General features: G+C 36.5%; 1 protein-coding gene across 1 annotated transcript in view; it reads right to left on the bottom strand.

Moving 5' to 3' along the window:
- The window catches only part of CDH7 (cadherin 7), a 124,078-nt gene that overhangs the window by 51,249 nt on the left and 50,465 nt on the right, over positions 1–22,364 (bottom strand). Inside the window, exon 3 of the mRNA XM_014055044.2 lies at positions 14,163–14,457. Within this exon, the coding sequence (XP_013910519.2) occupies positions 14,163–14,457 (295 nt within the window). The remainder of the gene's footprint in view (positions 1–14,162; positions 14,458–22,364) is intronic.

Below are 22,364 nucleotides of genomic sequence, written 5' to 3'. Positions count from 1 at the left end.
TTACTGTCCTCAATACCCAATTAATAAAGTCCTTGTCATGTATCTAATTTTAAAATATGTGAGGTAGTTACTTCATTTCTCCTTAGTATTTCATGATTGCAGGAGATGTTTAATTAGAAATGGTGTCATATAAATAAACCATGACTTACTGTGACTATATAAGATAAATGTCACACAAGCAGTTCATGAAGCTAAATTCAGTATTAATGCAGTATTAAATATTACTTTAACAGTAACCACAAAGGCATTTAAATATATCATTCTATGAAACTTGAATTAGATTTAATGTTCTGTAATATACAAAACTCATGAACTATATATAATCCCATTTAGATATTATTTTCTAATAATTTCTCTGCCTTTTGTTAGACTTCCTTTGTAGAAGAATTGCAGTTTTGCTGTTTTTGCCATCTAAAGAATACTTATATACAAAAATAACTTCTATTTGCAAAAGAACAAGTAAAATGGTTTGCATGCATGGTAGAGCTATATGGATTTCTATCTCAATATAATTTTTAATAGAGTATAATTTCCATTTCAATTACATAACATGTAAAACCTTACAATTAATAAATGCTACATGAGAAGTATACTGATTGAGTGGTTCAGTGAAATGCGGTGGATATAGTATACTTGGATTTCAGTAAGGTATTTGACTGTTCACAACCTACTCTGTGGTAAGCTAAAACAATGTGGGATAAACAGCATCACCATCAGATGGATATTTTAACTGGCTGACAAATAGCACTCAATGTGTAGTCCTCAATAGAACTACATCTACACAGAAAAATGTAAGTAGTGGGGTACTCCAAGGTTCTGATTTAGGCCCAGTACTTTTTAATATCTTCATAAATTATTTAGATGAGGGAATAGAAGGGGAACTCAACAAATATGCAGACAGCACTAAACTGGCAGGAATAACCAACACTTCAGAAGGCAGAAGACAGGCTCAACAAATTCAACTAACTTGTATACTGGGCCCTATCTAATGCAAAAAAAAAATGTACATTTTTATATTTAGACAAAAAAAATCAAATGTGCAGGTATAGATTAGTGAAACCTGGCTCAAAAGCTATAACTGTGAGAGGGATCTTGGAGTCTCAGATGACACTAAATATAAGACAGCAATTGTGCACAGCAGTCAAAAAATGCCAACACAATCCTAGGTTACATTAACAGAGGGATAGAATCAAGATTACGGGAAATATTAGTATTGCTTTATGAAGCCTTAGTAAGACCACACTTAGAATATTGCATCCAGTTTTGGTCACTGTATTATAAAAAAGATGTAAAGACTCTGGAAAGTGGACAGAAAAGAGCAAAAAGATGATTAGCGAGTTGGAGGCTAAAACACATGAAGAAAGGTTGGAGGAATTTGGTTTGTCTAGTCTAGTAAAAAGGGATGATATGATAGCAGTGTTCCAATATTTGAGGGGCTGCACCAGAAATGAAGACAAGAAACAATGGATGGAAAATAATACAGGAGAGAAGTAACCTAGAACTAAGGAGAAATTTCCTAACATTGAGAACAATTAACCAATGGAATAGCTTGCCTTCAGAAGTCATGAGTGCTCCATCACTGGAGGATTTTAAGAGACTGGACAGCCATTTATCTGGAATGGTATATGGCCACCAGCTTGTGCAGGGGGTTGGACTAGAAGACTTCCAAATTCTTTCCAACTCTGTTATTCTGATTCTTCACCATAGCTTCAGAGAGATACGCAAAGTAAGCTCAATATTTTTGTATTTGTGTTTAAAATGTTCTATGGGGGTATATACATGGAAGAGTACATCACATTTTGACATATGATTTGCCACTTGTTTCTTTCTCACCAGGTGAAGAAACACATATTTGATACACATATTTGAAAGTGAAGAAGAAAAGATGGGGCAAAGCTCCAAACTACAATATATTAATATAGATATGAGTAGGATTCAAGCTGGTGTGTCCTGAGCATTATCTAAGTAAAATTTGTTTAGGTATTAGGACCTAAATTCCAGAATGGTGCTTATGTTCATCAAGGGAGCATCCATAAGCATGTTTAGATATTGCTAGACCACCACAGAGACTATTTTATAATAGACTAGTAATCAGTTACTCTTCCTAATTAGGAACCTGCAAATTAGAGGTAACAGTACTAACCAGCTTTCTGTAGCATTGGCATTCAGAAAGTTGTTAACAAGACTGCCCCCTGCCCCCTTTTTTAAAATAGGTATGGCAGTTCAATGGTCATTACCTTAACTAAACAGGAATTCCAGCCCACTACACTTAAGACAGTTGACTCTGTTCCTGTATCAAGATGATGAAAATATTATTTTTGTCACTGAAGTTGCTTTCAGAAGACATCTACTGGCTCTTACTGTAGAGAAGAATTGCTTACAATTAACTACACCAAAACTAAAATTATGGTCTTTTCAAGGGAATTGAAATGCCGTAAGCATCAATGGCAAATGAACAACAATACTACAGACCAAGTTTCATCTTTTAAATATCTCAGCACACTATTCCAGCAATCCAGCAAGAACTAATTAAAACTATTTCTAATACAGCTAATATTAGTGCTAAAGCTACACTCAGCTTTTTTTCATGCTACAGGAGGTAAGAATGCACTTGCTACCATAACACTTTTCAAAGCTAAATCTGTCTCCAAAATGTTATATGGTTTGCAGGTATGTGCATCCAGTAACCTAAAATCCCTTGATACAATGCAGCACAAATTCTTGAGAATGCTTCACTCAGAAACTGGGTCGAGTTCCTTGGATTTCAGGGCCCATGTAAGTGGCTCTGTTTTGGGCTTGAGCTTCAGTTTTCCAGTAATTCCCCAACTTTCATGATTCTTTTTAATAATTTCCCCCTTTTTGGAAGCTAGGATACAAAGTGACTTACCATATATCATTATGTTTCCTAGCTTTGGGAATTCCAAAAGCTACAGCTGTAATGTAGCAGCAGGGGATCACATATCTCTTCACATAGAACAGGAGATATCAGGCCACCATCACTGGCATTATATAAACGGGAGATCTCTCCAGCCAGCAAGCTAACGTCACCTGCGATCGCATCATAGAAATTCCTCTTTAATCTCATTTAATGTCTTGCCTTCTGCATTATCGGAAATAACTTATAATAATATTCCTTTGTAGATCAAACCTGTTTCTGTGCTTTGGAGGAACCTGAGATCCTAGCATACATGTTCCTTTGATACTTTATAGTAAGCTACATTCGATCTTTATACTTTCATTTGACAATAGACATCTCTTCTGTCTGGAGGACAACCCTAGTTGTTCCTTGCTACCAACAGTTTCAAGAGAGCTGGAAAATTTCTCAACTGAAGTTGCTCTATGTAGAAAAGTATTTTGTTAATTTTATGATTTCATACAGTATACATAAACTTATGTTCCTGTGTTATCACCTAATACTAAGATATTCAATAGATATTGACCCAGCAATTCAAAAGTGGGCAACCACAAGTAGATAAATGAGTTTAGCTCATTAAGAAGAGACTGGACATCCATTTGTCTGGAATGGAAAAGGTCCCCCGTTTGTGCAGGAGTTGGACAACTTAATGGGGACAGGAAATGAGATTTTAACTGGGTTTTTCCCAGGCAGTGGTGATGTCACCATTCCATCATTTCAACCCAAAAGCGCTTTGGTACTCAAAATATGACAGCAGTAGTAGTAATAGTAGTAGTAGTAGCAACAGTGATAGGTAGAGTTCTAGCATTTTATTTTAATTTTTTAAAATTATTAATGTAATTATTTGGTTTTTAGCATTCAGGTGCCACTTTTAATATCCTACTATCTGTAATTATTGTACTATAACAACATATACTCCTGATAATATCCTAGCAAGTTTTCCAGCTTCTAGGCATTTTATTCATCTTTGTGAATACTGTCTGTATTTTCTGTCATGGTTTTCTGCTTGTTGCCTCTGACTCTTTTAAGATGTCAACATTTAATTTGGTGGTCAGAGACTATAATGAAAACAAACAAAATCTTGTAATCTCCCAAAGCGCTCAGACTGCCCATGGCATCCTCCAAAAAATGCAAAATGTAACTGCTGGCCAAAGAATCTGGGGAACAAGACTCAGAGAAAATATTTGATCTTTAAAAACAAGACCCCTGACAAAATGTGCTGCCACCTTTTCAATAAAGAAATGTTTTTAAATGCTGCCTTGAACTTAGCCCCTGCCTCATTTTTTCCCCTCTTTGACGTCAACAAGTTACTGCAAGGTTAAAAGACCACACTTTCATTTAGAGAAAAGTTATCAAGCAGATTTATCTGCAGTTTGCAGACATTGTTGGAAGTCACTATTCACGCATATAGTTGACATAACTAACCCAAGGTTGTCATCAAGGAAAAATGTCCATAATGTCCTGAAGCAGGATTGTAGTTTTTTTTCCCCTCAGAAGAATCTCTAAATGGACTGGATAAACAAGCAATAGATGAAAAATATCCAAGTACAGGTGTTGGTGCACAAAATGCAACCCTCCTGGAATATAACTGGCATCATAATAAAGGAGACTATCAAACCAGGCATAGAAGCAATTATTCTGACAAGAAGAGGCAAAAATCCTAGTACAGTGATGGTGAACCTATGGCACGTGGGCCACCGATGGCACACATAGCCATTTGTCAGGGCGCGCGAGGCGCTGCCCTGTCAGCTGGCCAGTGCCCATGCGCCCGCTGGCCAGCTGAGTTCGCTCTTTTTTAAAGCCATTTTTCACTCTCCCCAGGCTCCAGAGGCTTTATAGGAGCCTGGGAAGGGCGAAAAGAGCCTCCCCCACCCTCCGGAGACCCTCTGGAGGCTTCATGAGCTTCCCTGAAGCCTCCAGAGTGCAAAAAACGGTCCTACAGGCAAATCAGAAGTTTGGGAATGGACTTCCTGTTTGGTCGGAGGGTCATTTTGACTGCTCCCGAGCCTTCAGGGGAACCTTCTGAAGGTCCCTGAAGCCTTCGGAGCACTCAAAATGACCCTCCGACCAAACTGGAAGTGACTTCCTGTTTGCTCAGAGCGTCATTTTGACTGCTTTGGAGGCTTCAGGGAAGCCTCCTGAAGCCTCCGGAGGGCTTCTGGGAGGGCGGGGAGGCTATTTTCACCCTCCCAGGCTCCTATAAAGCCTCTGGAGCCTGGGGAGGCTGAAAAAAGCATGCAAAAATGGAGGGTCATGCCTGTAGTGTGTGCATGCACACTGGGTGGGGGGTCGCACATTGCATTATGGATGTGGCATACCCGCACACAACCACCCTGCGTTCCCCCCACTTATGGCACGCGAGTCAAAAAAGGTTTGCCATCGCTGCCCTAGTATGTATCATTTGATCAACAACATAGCAGAGAGAATGTTATGAGAATACTAGATGCAGTGGTGTGTGTCTTGCTTGATGTGCACACACAGATAGAGTGATATGAATGATCTCTGAATCAGAGATGTGGAGACTGGGGGGGAGGGGCGAAGACACATACCCAGAAGCAATAGGGAAAGATCAGGGTGGGAATTTTTGTTTGTTCTCTTTTCTAAAAAATTGAAAATAAATAGGTTACAAAATATTTCCATTTTTTTTTCTTTTAAATGCCACATAGCATGGCTAAAGTCAAAATTTATACCCCTCAGACAGGGTCCGCAACTTGGGAGTCCTCCTGGAACCACAGCTGACTTTTGACCATCATTTGTCAGCTGTGACCAGGGGGGCATTTGCCCAGGTTCGCCTGGTACGCCAGTTGCGGCCCTACCTGAATCGGGAGGCCCTCACAACAGTCACTCGAGCCCTTGTGATCTCTAGGCTGGAATACTGCAATGTGCTCTACATGGGGCTGCCCTTGAAGAGCATCCGGCGACTTCAGCTAGTCCAGAATGTGGCCGCGTGAGTGATCGTGGGCGCACCACGGTTCGCCCACATAACACCGATCCTCCGTGAGCTGCGCTGGCTACCTGTTGATCTTCAGGTGCGCTTCAAGGTGCTACTTACCATTCATAAAGCCCTCCATGGTAGTGGATCTGACTATTTGAGAGACCGCCTTCTGCCAATTACCTCCCTGCGTCCCATCAGATCGCATAGAGTAGGCCTCCTCCGAATTCCATCCGCCAGTCAGTGCCGACTGGCGACTACACGGAGGAGAGCCTTCTCAGTTGCAGCTCCGACGCTTTGGAACGATCTCCCCGTGGAGATTCGCACCCTCACCACTGTCCAGACCTTCCGCACAGCCCTCAAGATCTGGCTATCCCGTCAGGCCTGGGGAATAAGACCCTAACCTCGCCCCACCCGAATACTGAATGAATGTTGTGTTTTACTGGTTTATTTTTTTATTCACATTTTTCTTTTTTTCTTGTGTTCTGTCTTACTCTCCCTCCCTATTAAATGTAAGCCACCCTGAGTCCCCTCAGGGAAAAGGGCGGCCTATAAATGTCTAAAAAAAAATAAAAAAAAATAATAAAATGGACTATATTTGGAAATACAACAAATTATAATCATAATAATTAACATGTAAAAAGATAGAAAAGCTTGTCACAACAGAAGATTTCAGATACCCATGACACTGGAAAAACAAAAATAAAGTCTCAGGAAAATGAAAAGACACAGCATTCCTAAAACCTGATAGCTTAATGTTCTTAAAATTAAGAACATTTTAAAATAAATTCATGTCAGCTTACAATCAGTGTCAGAACCAAATATATTTTCAATGTTATATAAGAAACAAATCATTATAATCCAACGCATTTAAAAGTCACCAGATTGGGAAGAGTGATTTAAAATTGTGAAATCCTCATAATACTTGCTTCAGGGAAGATTTCAAATCAACATAGGGAATGAAAAAAAATAATACTAATTAAAATTTTAAGAACAGACATAAATAATGTTCAGGATCAAAATAAAATTTTCAAAGTTGTTTGTTCTGAACTTCAAGAACAGTTCAGTAAACATTCAGTAAAAATCTTTATTTATCTATCTGCTTATGTATCCATTCCATAGACCAATGATGGGATTCAAAAATTTTCACTACCGGTTCTGTGGGCATGGTTTGGTGGGCGTGGCAGGGGAAGGATACTGTAAAATCTCCATTCCTACCCCATTCCAGGGGAAGGTTACTGTAAAATCCCCATTTCCTCACAATCAGCTGGGACTCAGGAGGCAGAGAATAGATGGGGGCTGGACCAGTCAGAGGTGGTATTTTCCAGTTCTCCGAACTACTCAAAATATCAGCTACCAGTTCTCCAGAATTGATAAGAACCTGCTGAATATCACCTCTGCCACAGACAGCTTAAAATATGTAAAATACAATTTCTTTCTATCTTTAAGAGAAGCCACTTTCTTTAAATAGATATTTGGAAAATGTGGTGTGATTTGTGCTTAAAAGTCCTTTAAAATTATGTACCCTCTCCTTTTAGAGGAACTGTGTCTAACCCCAGCCCAAGGGCTGCATGTAGCCCTGGACAGCTAGTAATGCAGCTCCACAAAATTTACACATTAAAATAGTATACTGTATATTTGATATCCAGCTCAAGTTAATTCCTCTTCACAATATGGTCCAGGCAAGCCAAAAGGTTGGACTGCCATGATCCAGAGCATATCTACAAGCATCTTCAAGAATATCCCACAGTTTCATCTCCATTTCTTCTCCAGAAGTTATTTCTTTTTGTCTAACTTGTCTTTGATATTGTATTAAAAGAATGATAGGGAAAAGGCTAGCCATCGAGCTAGCAATAAGAGTTTTACATTCATGTTAATACAATCATATTGCAGTTAAAGTTATTTACTATTCTTCCCTCTGCCCTCACTAATATTTCAACTGTTCGTCTCCTTTTATGTGGCTACAGGGATAAACTATTTCAAATACAATGGGTAGCAGCTTGAGTCTTTTCTGGTTTAGGTTTTATATTTTCTCCATACAATCTGGATGAGTATCTTCTTAACATACTTATGTACGAATTCAAATGAAAAAAACAGATTTTCCTCACTGCTTTCCACACCACAATATAACACCATCTATTTATAAATTGCCATTTCTGAGGGGAAAAATATCTAGATATAGATTGGGTGCTTATTGGTCCCATGAAAGAAACAACAAGAGAAAAATCAGTTTAAGATACAATTGATATTATATGCTATTTATTTCAAGTCAGCTTTTAATTGGCAAATTTGTCCGTCGCATTATAGTCTTCTATACATATATGTAGAAAATCTATTAATTTTAATGGAATCTACTCCCAAATAAGCACAGCATAAGCAAACACCTTTTCTAAGGCTGTAGAGCATATTTTTTCCCTATTTATTTTGGATGGCTCGGTGATAATAAGAGCCAATGTGGGAAAATGGTTAAGATATATTAGCTAGAAACTTGGGAAATCCAGTCGCATTTTAGGCACAAAGGCAGCTGGGTGACATTGGGCCATTCACTTTTTCTCAGTCCTAGGACAGAGGGAATGGCAAACCAATTCTGAAATCTTGTCTAGAAAAGTGCAGCAACTCGTCAAGGCAGTTGCCAGGAGTCACTACTGATTCGAAGGTGCATGATTAAATGCCTGCGCGCGCGCGCACACACACACACACACACACAAGGATGATGATAGTGAAGATTATGATTATTAAACAGTTAATAATTTAAACCTATTGCAAAGCTTGTCAACTATTTTCATTTGTTCTTTATTTTAAAGCAAAAGAAAATCATGCTATCAACCTTTGCAAAACTAGCAAATTTTCATGACAGAGTTAGAGGTAAAATAAGGGGCTACAACAACAACAACAAAACAGTTGGTTGTCTGTTCCCCAAATGTCACATTACATGTATCAAGTGACAGGTGTTGTCAGATATTAAAGTGAGGTGGTAATAAACCACTAGCTATATTAGGGAAACCCAGATGATTTTACAGATTATTATAGCAAGAATAAAATAAAGATTATAATCTAAGTCACCTAAGCACTTTTCCTTCACTGGTAAGGCTTTAGAGGCTTAAATATACAGTCTTCCTGAAGAAGAAATCATCAGGGATATGAATCAGAATTCTGTGGAAAGAGGCTTGTAGGCCTAAAAGAGACTTCACTTTGCATTAAGTAGTTACAGCAGATACTGGTATTTTAATTATATACTTTTATGAACATCTAATTTAAACCTCGTCATACATATTGATGAAAATATACATTTATAATTGGTGACATTCATTTACATAATTTATGTTATGGATTATCATACCATAATTTTCTATAACAACAGATAACTTGAGTCCTTAGCATATTCATTATAAATCTTTCCTGATATATTTATTTCCTTCTTGTGACCACTAATGTCCAACCTTCAAAGTTGTCTTATAAGTTTTTTTTCCAAACATAAATAAATGTTTCTCACAGGAAGATTTCTTTTTTAACTTAAAGTTCTTAAATCAAGTTCATTTGAGTCCTTAATCTTTTTTAAACTTTATTAAAAAAAAAACACGAATCATCCTTTTGCTGTATGTTGAAAAACTTTTTTATAGATATCAGATTTAGAAAGTTTTTTTTAAAAAAAAGTATCGAAGAAAATAGTGATTTCATTAACTATTGATTCTCAAACTACTCAATCTTTCAGATGCAGTGGGGGAAAAGTCCAAAGTGATTAAAAGGTCAGCCTCAGTCTAAACTAGAGCCCATATAAACTACATTAACAGCTATAAGCACAATGGGATCCTGCAACTTCCAGTTGGCAACAAGTTGACTGCAAAAATCAGTTCCTGCCATACGTTCATTGTAAAATAGATATTCAGAGTACATGTAGGTAAGCTTAAGATCTCTTTCTTAGGAAAAATTCTGGAAATCCAAATCCAGCATTTACATACCATTTTCAGCCACAATATTATCTCTCTATTTCTATTTCCTTTATTTCACAGGAAGCCCTTCTTTTCTCACTTTGGATTTAATTTTTTTCACTGCTTTTTATAAATTGAGAAACTTCATAATAAAAATGTTTTATTGTATTCAATGGGTGAGTGTTCTTCAATTCTTTAAGAATGAGGTTTTAATTATAAATTTAAGGTTTAGGGGAAAACATTCAGCAAAGGGTGATTGGGGTGCTGATTTTAGAAAGTTTTAGGATTCAGATGGACTCAAATTAATGACTTTGAAATTAATTGAACCCTTCCTATGTGAAACTTTTCATGTTTACATTTAGGAACAAAAATAACAGTTAAGATGACTTTAAGGTTGATCACTAAAAGGAAACAAATATATTAGTGGATCTAATGAAAGGGAATGAATACTGAATTAAGAAATAATTTCAAAGATAGCCACTATTATAGATAAACTGAATGGAATCATGGGAAAGGAATATGTTTCATTACATAAAACTGAAATTGATTTCAATGTGCAATTTAAAAAAAGATGAAATGCTGGATATAGAAATGAAACCAGCTGATGTTTTAATAATTAAAGACATGCAAATACTAAAGTAGAAGAGTGATGCAGAGAAAGGGCCTTGTTAAACTTGTCAATTATTTTATAAGAGGAGACAGTGAGAATATAAAGTGTGACTTGGATATTCTGTTTATAGTGGACTTGTTAAAGTTTTCAACAACTTTGAGACAAGAAACAGAGTGTGAAAAGAAAAGAGATGTTAGGATGTTATCTGGAGAAAATAAGATTGTTGGAAGAAAGGAAACAATACAAAGTTGGTTTATTTGATCAAGGTTAAAATGAATGGGTTGCTATTCCGAGTAACATTTAATAGATTCTTGCTTACTAGGACAGGATGAAGATATTGTACAAGTTTTATATATCTAGAAGAAACGAGAGAATCCATGTGCTGCATTTTAAAAGCCTTCAATTAATAAAAGTAAGGGAAGGACTTCAAGTACATTTATTAGCTATAGTTTGTAACAGTTATGTTGTTATTTCTGATAACTCTTAATGAACTTCTGCTGATTAAGAGAGCACTGCTTTAAAGATTTGTTTGTGGATAATGGGTAATATTTGGGATGAAGCACTGTCTACTCTATTTTAAGATATATTAATTAATTGTTAATGTTCATTTTATTGCTGGGGATGAAGGAGGATTCTTTTTCCTCCACTTTTTTACTTTTCTATTTTCTTGTCTATTTATGGTTTTATTTTTTGTAATCTTAGATTTGATAAAATGTAGAGAGTTGTATTTGGAAATATACTGGCAACCAATGTCCCATCTGCAACAAAGAAATAATAGAGATAAAATGGCTCTCAGCTTTTAGGATGGCAGCCTACTGCATTTTGCATCAGTCAAAATTTCGAGGTAATCTTCAAGGGCAGTTCCAAACAGAGTTTACTGCAATAATCCAATTAAGAGGTAATGAAGGCATAAGTGACTGTTGCCAGGTCCTTCCACTCCAAATGAGATACAACTGACATATGATGCTGAAGCCGAATTACTCTCCTGGCCAGGGACTCTACCCTCTTTTTCAAGTCGAATGCAATAGAATACAAGTGACAGGTCTACTCTTTCAGGAACTGTATAATCTAATTTAGAACCAGCATATATACTATCAAACCTAGCAGTTGCTGGACAAAGATGAACTTTGTGTTGCTAGGGTTCAACATCACTTTATTTGGTCCCATCTATTTTTTTTACTCATCTAAACATCTGGTGAGAACATCGACAGCAGCAGTGGAATGTATAGCTAGGATACATCCATATACTGATGATATCTCATCCCATACAACCAATGATCTCACCAAAAAGAATAACAAAAAGTGAAGGCTTTTCTGATCAATGCTTTCTAGTGATTAAGACTACATTTGTTTATCTTAATCATTGCTGGTACAGGCTTTTTCATTTAATTTAATTTCATTCATACTTCAGTATTCTTGTCCACACATGTATATTCCTTATCTGTTCAATGGGCATATGCCATTTCTACAGTATATAGAGAGGAGATCATAAGGAGGAATGCAATATTACAATATTAGAAGTCATATGAATGCGTATGATACAGTTATAGGACTGTGCACACTTGGAAAGGGATTTGGAAAAAGTGCTTCTTGCAAAGGTATCTTGCAAAGACAGCACAACTCTATTATTCATTGAGACTGAGCGTGACTTTTATCATACATCTACAAGGCATTGAAAAATGTATGACACTGTTTCAAGAGTTGCACTAAACCTAATGAATAGACTTTCCTGTAAGCCTGAAAAAAGTTAGTCTGCTTTAATGTACAGCAGAGAAATACATAAGGTCCCATCTATTTTTTTTACTCATCTAAACATCTGGTGAAGAACATCTACAGCAGCTCCTGTCTGGCAGTGGAATGTATAGCTAGAATACATCCATATACTGATGATATCTCATCCCATACAACCAATGATCTCACCAAAAAGAATGAGGAATCTTCTGTAATCCTCTGAAGTCTGTTCCTGCTTAGTGACTCTGCTACTGAGTGCATGCTTTGTGTTCATGCACACCTGAGGTGCGCCCACGCAGCACTAAAAAAGGAACATTTTGAAACCTTCCGAGTCTGCAAAGGTAAGTAGAACAGCGAGGGGAGGGGGGAGAATCTGCTGTGCCATGCGATTTAGATTAGCTAGAAAGCAGGAAATCCAACGATTCTAATAAATATAAATCACGCGTCACAGCTGACCCTCGCCCAGCTGATCGTCGGAAATACCGGTTCACCCGAACTGGTAGCATTTTTTACAACTGGTTCATGCAAACCAGTACAAACTGGTAGCATTTCACCTCTGCATGAGATCTAAAGCATTTCTTCAAAATCATTTTCAATATATATACAGCATACTTGATAAGAATATATAAAATTTTTGTACCTAAATAGCAACAAGTAGGCATCTTGATATTTCAAGCCTTCTAATCTGGGCAAAGATAAGTCTTTTTACTCTTATTAGATTCTGCACTTTTTTCAGACTTATTCATTAGGTTTGCTTTATGATAGTGAGTACAATACTGCAAAAGATATGTGGGGTACGGCAACTGATTGATTTCCATGTAAGCAGAGATAAATGGAACTGTAAACTGCAATAAAGGTAGCTTAATGTTAAATGCGTTCATGTTTGGTCTCAGTGAGAAAATTCAAAAAGTATTTGTGGTTGTATACTGAGATTTTTGGTCAAAAAACACAGCAGAAAATATTCCTTCATATATTTCCACTAATTTAATTTACCATCAAACAGCCTGAATTTTTTTGAGAGTTGTCTTTAGAAATATAACCACTGACATTAGATACAAATATCTTGTATGAGAACCCATACTAAATGTAAGAATAGGTGCAAGAAAGCCCTGTTATTTTCTACAGTAGAAATAATTTTGAGAAGGCCATGTATCTAAAGATATTCTGCTTTGGCATTTCTATTTAACAGCATATCGCTTGACATGAAGTAAAAAGAATTTATTAGTATGAAAGGGAATCAATTATTCTTTCTAAGAGATGGTAGACTATCATCAATAGTTCTTTTATTGCTGCTCACAACTGGAACTATTGATCATGCTGTGAAGTCCTAGAGGGAACAAAGGTGACCTGCTGTCCTCCATTATTTTGGACTTCAATTTTTATCAATCACAGGTCAATGCAGGAGAATCTGGGAGACTAAATCATCTGGAAGGACCCAGTGATTCAATTATCTTTTAAGTACTTCTCTTTTTGCCCATCCTTTTCATCGCCCAAATTTCTACTTTTTCAGAAGCAGAGACAAAACAGGAGGTTTCACACAAAAGGTGTTTATTTACTTCTAAGCTGAGCAGGATGGTTCCAGCAAAAACAGAGTGTCATTTTCAATTCAGATTTAGAAAGGCACTGGTATGTCAGCTGCGCTGGCCTTAATTACCCTCTTCATTTGGGAAAAATAGAATGTTTTGCTGATGAAGGAGACAGCTGAGTTAGAAGTGCACATCAGCAGTCTATGTAATCTTAAATTAAGAGTTTGGCAAAGCTTGGGAAGTTTTTTAGGTTGCTACATTAAATCAAACTTTGTAGAATGCAGTTTCTAAAAAAAAAGTTAGCATATACTGTTCCAGTTTCAGAAAACAGTTGATTTGTCTGGATCGTTGCTTTATTTTTGAAATAGCTAATCCAAAATTTAGCTCAATTTAGTTCAGTTGTAAATTTAGAATACCAGAGCTTTTGTTGTTCAATCTTTGGATCATAGATCCTTTTGGGTATCAACATAATAAATAATAATTTGGAACAAAACTAACATTATAAGCCATACGTACTTACCCACAGGAGACATTTCAGGCACTCCGGCAGTGTAAGGACCATCCAGAAATTTAGGCTCATTGTCATTGATGTCCTGAATCTTAATGACGAATTCCGACTCGGGCTCCACAGGTTTATTTGTCAGTCTATCTAGTGCTTGTGCACGGAGGGTGTAGTAGGCCTGTTCTTCCCGATCAAGCCTCTTTGTAGCATGAATATCCCCTGTGTTCTCATCAATAATGAAAATGGAACTTGCCCCCTCTCCTGACAAGATGTATTTGATGGAGCCGTCGCCTTTATCAACATCAGAGTGAAGCTGGTAAAAAAAAATTGATGAGAGATGAGATTACAGGACAGTTGGCGATATGAATATATGTTTAAAAATAATCTGCATGTCATGCCTTAGTATATGAAATTGTTCTTGGGGAATTAAGGCAAAATGTTGAATGTGCACAGCATGTGGCAAATGATAGGAAGCTTTCAACTAACTCCCCTTTGTCAGACAGTGCCATGTCATATCCAATCTTATTTTCAAAAGCTGTCGGGTCAGATGAAGCTTTTTCTGAGAACACAGTTGATTTTACAAGCCTTGGTAATCTAACACAATTTACTCAAGAGTAATCCTGATAAAGCCAGCTGAAATCCTTTGAAGAAACGCAGCCTGGGTTTTGCATTCCTTCGGGAAGCAATGTACCTGCCTGCTACATAAAACTTTTAATATTTAGGTTTCTCCAAGTCATGAAAAAATAAAACAATGAATAAGCATACAATCTCCATCCCCCTACATATTTATTACAGTGGTTTATTAATAGGAAGTATGTCTATTTCCACTTTGAAAGATCACAGAGCTGAACAGGAAGCCTAAATAGTTCATCCTGACATCATTTTTATTTTTAAAAAGGCAGCATTTATAAACCATAAGCATGAAATAAATGTTATTAATGTAGAGATACTAGCTAATCTACTTCATCAAGTTTCATTGTGATATTGTCTCCAAATCCGTCAGAACTTTAATCCTAATATGCCACTCCCTTCAAAAGACCAAGCTTTTGAGGGAATACTCTGTAAGTACAAAAAACTATCCATATGTTAGACTGTTTGTAACCTTCAATTATATAAAACAGTGCATCACAAGACAACAATTTTTGAATCTAGGTACATCAAATATGCTGTCAAATAATTATGTAAAAAATCTGGGATCCATTATTCTTGTGGAAGTGAGATTTCAAAGATCCTCAGATAAATTTTATTTGCAAACTTGTGGTTACAGCACAAGTGTGTTACAGTGTGTGTGTGTGTGTGTGTGTGTGTGTGTGTATGTATGTATGTGTGTGTGTGTATGTATGTATGTATGTGTGTGTGTGTACCCTTACTGGGATTTGAACCTGGGCTATATTACATACTAGGCAGACATCTTAGCCATTAGGCCACAGGCTCTTATCCGTTATCAGCGAAGCCAGCGTGAAAGGTATCTATTAGATTTTTATATATTTATATATATTAATATGTGTATATACATGCACACACACACACACACACACACACACACACACACACACACACACTGAATACTCAGGTATTCATGTATAGACCCAAAGAGAGGGGGAGAGAAGGGAGAGGGAGAGGTATGTGCAATATACTAGACAACCCACAGGAATAAGCAGGAATTGGTTGAAGAACTGTACATTGAAGAAAGTCATCATTGTCTCCATGAAATTGTAAAATGCAGATCAGAAAGAATAAAGAACATTGTAGCCTGCATACTAGCCTTTATCAAAACAATTTTTGATCAACACTGAAGGAAGCTAGGCCAGATATAGTGGCTTGTAATACTGAAGGAGAAAAATGATCAGATAGGATGGGAAGTTCTAACTTTCAGAGGAAGCAGTGGCAGACTGAAGACAGCTATATGAAAAATGGGGTCAATAATTATAGCAAAGAGTAAAGAGCCTGTGAGTAAACTGGCTCTTTGGAACCTTCTCCAGAGAAGGAGAGGATAGAAGATTGCCCACATGCACCCTGAATAGTTGCTCCTTGCACTGAGACCCCAAGGCAGCAATTTTGACTGCTGAGAGGCAACATAAAACTTGCTTATAAGTCAGTCAGTGACTTTGAAAGGACACTAACTTTGCAAACTATATTTTCTAAGCAAGTTTGGAAATTGCTTGTTAATACTTTTAATGTAATAAAGATCTTTGAATTGACAAGTATGAAAATACCAGCAACGTTTTCCTTCAGTTCTTACGGAAAGGAAATTTTAATCAAAAGATTTTTTTAAAAAAATTAAATGAAATAAACAGCAAAAAGCTAAATAAAACAATAACATTAGAAATGGATTACAGGTATAGATACATTTGTAATAAGATTTTTGAATTAATTATAAAGAATTCTTCTCATGAGAAGTAGATTTGTTTGGATTTTTGCAAGATAAAATAAGCAATTTTAAAAAGTGGATAGTAGAGGGAACTATAGGTTTTAATTAAAGAAGAAAAATAATTAAAAAAACTGATTAACACTTAATTAACTGAGATATAAAGCAATACAAAATATTGAAAATATTGAAGGGCACTTTTGAATAATTCAATCAGAATTTAGTATCAACAGGGTTAATAATAACATTTGCTTCAATGGATACAGCATGTTCAAAAGACATTACAGAAGAAATAGCAGATGATGAATAAGATTTATTTCAAAGATAGAAATGGATCTGCAAATGATGGGCTGTGGGAATGAAATGGAAAGGGATGGTTCATTGGGCAAATCAAAGAAACTGACAGATGTTTGAAAACTCAAAAGAAAATAAAAATAATAAAATGAGAGTGACCTGGATAATTTTTTATAATGGGAAAAGAGGTTTGTTAAAGCTTTCAAGAAACTTTTGAAAACAGACAAAGAAGAAATGAAATTATCAAATTCTAAAACATAACTTGAATGGATTAAAGATTAAGACCGGTAGAAGAAAAAGGAAAGAATATAAAGTTAGTTTATTTGATCAAGGTTAAAATAAGATATATTATCATTTTTTGTAACCCTTAATGGAATTTCTGCTCACGTTAGGGCCAAACAGTTGATGCTTTATGGATTTGTGTATAGATCAGAGATTGGATGTGAGATGAAGAGATAATTGGCCACAAAGAGTGGGTGAAGTATTACAAAACTTGTTTATATTTGTAGTGATAAGACCTGAAATTCATTTATTTATATATTTCATTTTTCTCTTTACTAGATTCTTTTCTATTGCTTTTTCTTTCTCTTTTGCATCTTCTATTCTTTCTCTTCGTCCTTTCTTTTAGCTTATATTATATTTTATTATTGTAATTAGAATTTGTCTGTCTGTCAATCTGCCTGTCTGTCTAGGAAGGGAAGTTTTATGAAATGAGGTCCCAAGAATTGAAATATTCCCACAAAAAGGAAAAACAAGAAAAAAAAAAAATTAGACAGCTTGGATATATTCAGAAGGCTCTAAAATGCTGAAGAGAAAGAAAGAAATGATGGGAAATAGAAAGAATACAAGATACAATTAACTTATGATGGGAATTGGGATTTGAATTTCCATCACCAAGTGATGTGGCCATAAAGCCGAATCATATTGATTAGTGACAGCAATCCCTGCAGTCCCAGTTACCAAATCCCATGTTTGTTACACAAGGCAACTTCTTGCTGGCTTCCTACAACCACATCAGCAGAGAATGAAGCAGAAAGCTGAAAGTAGTAGGTGGCTTGCATTGAGGCAGGCAGGTAGATAAGTGGCTGCTGCCAGGTGGGAGGAGGGTGCAAGGAAGAAAGGGACAGGGAGGATGGGCAGGCATGTGCAAGGAAGGCAAGAGTCAGGAAGGATCTGTAAGGGTACAAGAGAAATGCAACGGGTCAGGGATAAGTACAAGTGGCCAGCACAGAGAGGATGATGGAGGCAGCACAGGTGAGGGAGACCTTAATGACTCTTAGAAATTGTCTACTCGTGCTCTCCCTCACCTGGCAGCATATACTTGGCTGCCTGAATGCAAACCACCTGAATTCTAGAAAACCTCTATATTCCCTCCCAACTCTATGATATTTGATTCTTAATATTGATTTCATTAACATTGAATGTTTTATGTTTGACCTCTTTCATACATTCTTTAAAATGCCATCTGCAACTTTTTTCTTTAATAACCATGGACAAAAAAAGCAAAGAATAATAACACCCGAATAATATTCTGCTACTTCATCTTTAATATACTGATATCCCTGGTCTCATTTTAAATTATTTTTCTCCTTCTGTCTTATATGATATAATGTAATTAGAAGGATGGCTACAAACAGGGGAGAAAAAAGTCTCTGACAGAGAAGATAGATTGCCATCTGGATTGTCAGGCCAAAGCCTATAGATGGCATAATGAAATCTAATTGAACCCAATCCCTTATACCGAATGGACAGAACATTGCAAACTAAAACTATAACCTTCTAACCTGTTAAATCAGGGATATCAAACTCATAATGACACTTGTCTTCACATGACATATCACAACTTTTTTCCCCTTTCTCTAAACTGAGGGTGGGGCAGAGGTGATATTCAGCTGGTTCTCTCCAGTTTGGGCAAACCAGTAGTGGCGGCTGCAGGAGGCTCTGCCCACCCACCCCAAAGTAATGTGCGATGGCTGCACATGTGCAGAATGAATGAATGAAGTTCATTCATTCAGAAGGAAATGAATCCCGCCACTGGAGTGAGGGTGGCCAGTGCATGACACATCTGGGCCGCGGGCCGCGGGTTTGACACCCCTGTATTGGATATATCCTAAGAGATTCTAGAGTGTGGTTTCTCTAAATTTCTTCCTCTCCCATCCAGCTCGAGATTGAAGTATATTAATGTTCTCTGTGTAATGCATTTGTCTGCTCCTTCAGAAAGCTCTGTGCTACCAAGACTCCCCTCCACTGCTTCTCCAGGTGCACATTCCATCACAGGATCAAGAAATTGCACAGTGCAAATCAATTAGATGATAAGCCAGATCCAGACTTACAGTGCAGAGAACCATTATAATTTCCATATGATTAAAAAAAAAATCCCTAACCCCCTGAGGTACATCAGATGATTCTTGTTTCAACTAATCTGAAAAAAGAAAAAAAACTTATAATATTCAGCCATCAAAATCAATGCACATGGAAGAAGCTGACTAACAGTTCACGCCAGAGAATTATCCTTTTAAAGTTTTCAGGTAGCATTTGGCATAGGAAAGGTGACAAAGTTTCAGCTGAGCCGCAGAACTTCTGAAGTTGTTCCTAAAATTATCCATGGTTTGCAACTTTACCTAGAAGCTTCAACATGCCAGTCTAAGCCATCTTCAAGGCTGTATCATTTCCCGTAGAGAAATTAATATTTAAATTAATATGAAATTAATATTTTCATATAGATAATTAGATCTGCCTATTTGCAAAATAGGTATTTGGGGATTTCTTTTGAGACACCGTTGTATGATCTCATACAAAACCATAGTAATTTCAAGTGAGATCTCACCTGAGATTTTAATCTTTTCATGTAAGAGTTTAAGCCAAATGGTATATCAGGGAGCTTATTGTGGACCAACCAAAGACACAAGAAGCTTAGTCAAAAGTACTAGGTCTATCTTTACTGAAAGTTTACATGAACAGAACCTTGCAGGCAGTGGTGGGATGCAACCAGTTTAATAATTGGTTTGGTGAGTGAGCACATGCTCACTTTGTGCGCATAAGTAGCATTTAGAAACTGCCCATTTTAAGCCTAAAAACCTACCTTCTATGTCAGCGCTGGTGAGTAAAACAGCTGATGCGCAGCAATCCCTTGTGTCGTGCAAATCAACTGAGCTAAAATATCATGGAAATATAGGACAGGGAAGGGCGAATGGGACCAACTGTTCACTAGAGCTACCTGTTCGCCTGAAAACTAGGGAAGATCCCTTCTGAGATGCTTTTCTTTCAGACTCAAATTTTGTTTATTAAACCATTGTCTGGACAGAAAATCTTTCTCCTGTTCATTCCCACATCCCATTACACCTGTAAATAATAATGTCATGGCACATTCTTTTTAATAAAAAAATCCATTAGATTCATGGTGACTTTAGTTAGGGATATCTTTAGACTTAGTTAATTTAGTGCCAGCTTGGATGATTCATGTTCTGGAAGAGAGTTTAATGGATCCTTGTTTTTCCTAACTTTTTTTTTATTACTTGACTTCTCTAATGACATCTTTGGGGAAACTGAGTCAACCAATAAAAAGTGCATCCCAGAAGCAGAAGAGAATTTCTGTCACTAAAAATTACTTATACCTCATCTTAAATTTTCTACAGCCAGCACATCTTTGAATTGGGATCATTTGAAGAGCTTAGATTATTTGAGGAATAAAACATAGATTTTAAAATTTTAAAAAGCCCATGTTAACTAAGGGGGGGGGGGTTCTTGTTTCACATCTGCATTACTGATTTATAGTCAGTGTATGAGTTAAATTACTGTATTTGCTTTCTGCACACTTATGATAGCAATTAGTGTGTAGCACTTTAATGAATAATTGCTACTCAGAGAACTAAAAATATTGTAATTTACTTTGATCTCCAAAGGCTAGCACTTCTAACATAATCTTAGGACTATATTTTCTGGGTTTTCAGTAAAAGTTCTCTTAAAAAGCACAGTTCTGTGCTTAAAAACATTGATCCATTTTTTGGTTGTTGTTTTGTTTTACAATTACCATGGGTTGGCTCATTACAAAATTAACAATGTTCCCACTGCTGTAAAAAATACTCTGAAGAGTTTGGTGAATACTATTTTGAGTGTTTTAGTATCAAGAAGAGGAAAATAAAAGGACATGATGAAGGAAAAATGTATTATCAAAATAAGTTGAAATGAGTCAGCTTCATATTTACTCAGCAATTTTCATAATTGTCATAGTTTAGATGCACCCCCACACATACATACACACATACTCTCTCTCTCCCTCGGTATTACTCTAAAATGATATAGATTAGAACAGGTGTTTCCAGCTTTCATGTGACTTAAAATTGAAATTCTACATTATCCAATTAGCATAATCCATATCCACTTACAGAATTCTGTAAGAAACTTTTCTGACTTCCAGTGTTAGCAAAACATGTTCCCTTCTGGTCTTTGTAAATATTGGTTACTTTCATTCCAAGTTTTTTTTGGCATAAAGCAAAAGTGATGCATGACTTACAGCAGATAAATCTATTTAGAATATTAGAAGGAACATTTTTTAAAGAAAGCAACTATTAAAATTGAAGGAAGAAAATAAATGGTTTGAGCACTGAAGAACATATAGTATTCTGAAGATATCTATTGTGAACTAGCTGATATCCCAATCTTGTATTAGACAGGAATGGTGATGTTGAGTGGCAACGTAAGTGTGGAAGTGCTGTCCTCCTTCTTTCTATCAATGTCAACACAATTCCTGAAGAGGCTATGGGAAGAGCAGCTTCTCCCTGATTTTGGCAACAATTAAATTAGTTTAAAATGTTTGCTCTGTGCCCCCAGAAGCATTTCTAATGTTATATTTCCCTCCTTTAGCAGAGGGAGCCCCCTTGTGGTGTACTGTGAAGCCGTTACCATGACAACTCCACTGAGCTGCACAGTAAAATCCATTTTAAGGTACAACAGGCTGTATCTTAACAGAACACCCCCAGAAGGATGTTAGGGTATCTTACCCCCACAGTATTGTTTTCCAGAGAGTGTCATCTGTGTACCAAATTTGGTTGAAATTGCTCGAGGCATTTCAGAGTTATGCTGGAACATACACACACACACAACCATTTTTATCTAGATTGGGAAACGAATATCATAAAACAGAATACAACCTCTTTTCCAAGTTCACAAAATTGTTGAGCAACTCTTCCCTAAATGGAATTGAAGAAACAAAAGGTTGGGTATACTTAATCTAATAATTAAAATTATCCTGGAAGGTGGAATTAGCCATGAGGTTAAAATTTATATACCACATGTGGAAGTGTCACGAACAGTAAAAGATGAGATTTGCTTCTCTTTTCCAAAAATGGTGCTACTTGCTTCTACTAATCAAAGTCTTTATATGAGGTTATATGTCCATTACAACAGGATTCAGATCAGCTTCCTCCTAGTCAAGTTCTCTATGCTTTTGCTAAATACACTTTTAACAATCCTTGTAAGATATAATTAATTCTGAACCTGCAGTCTCTTATTAAAACAACTTTCCAGCACCAGTCTGTAGAGATTCTCAGTCATCCAGA

This window comes from Thamnophis sirtalis, unplaced genomic scaffold (assembly GCF_051295495.1).
Source record: "Thamnophis sirtalis isolate CommonGarterSnake01/CBP01778 unplaced genomic scaffold, rThaSir2_p1.2 scaffold_2, whole genome shotgun sequence".
NCBI lineage: Eukaryota > Metazoa > Chordata > Lepidosauria > Squamata > Natricidae > Thamnophis > Thamnophis sirtalis.
The sequence above is the reverse complement of the archived record's forward strand: the minus strand, read 5'-3'. Positions and strand labels throughout refer to the sequence as shown.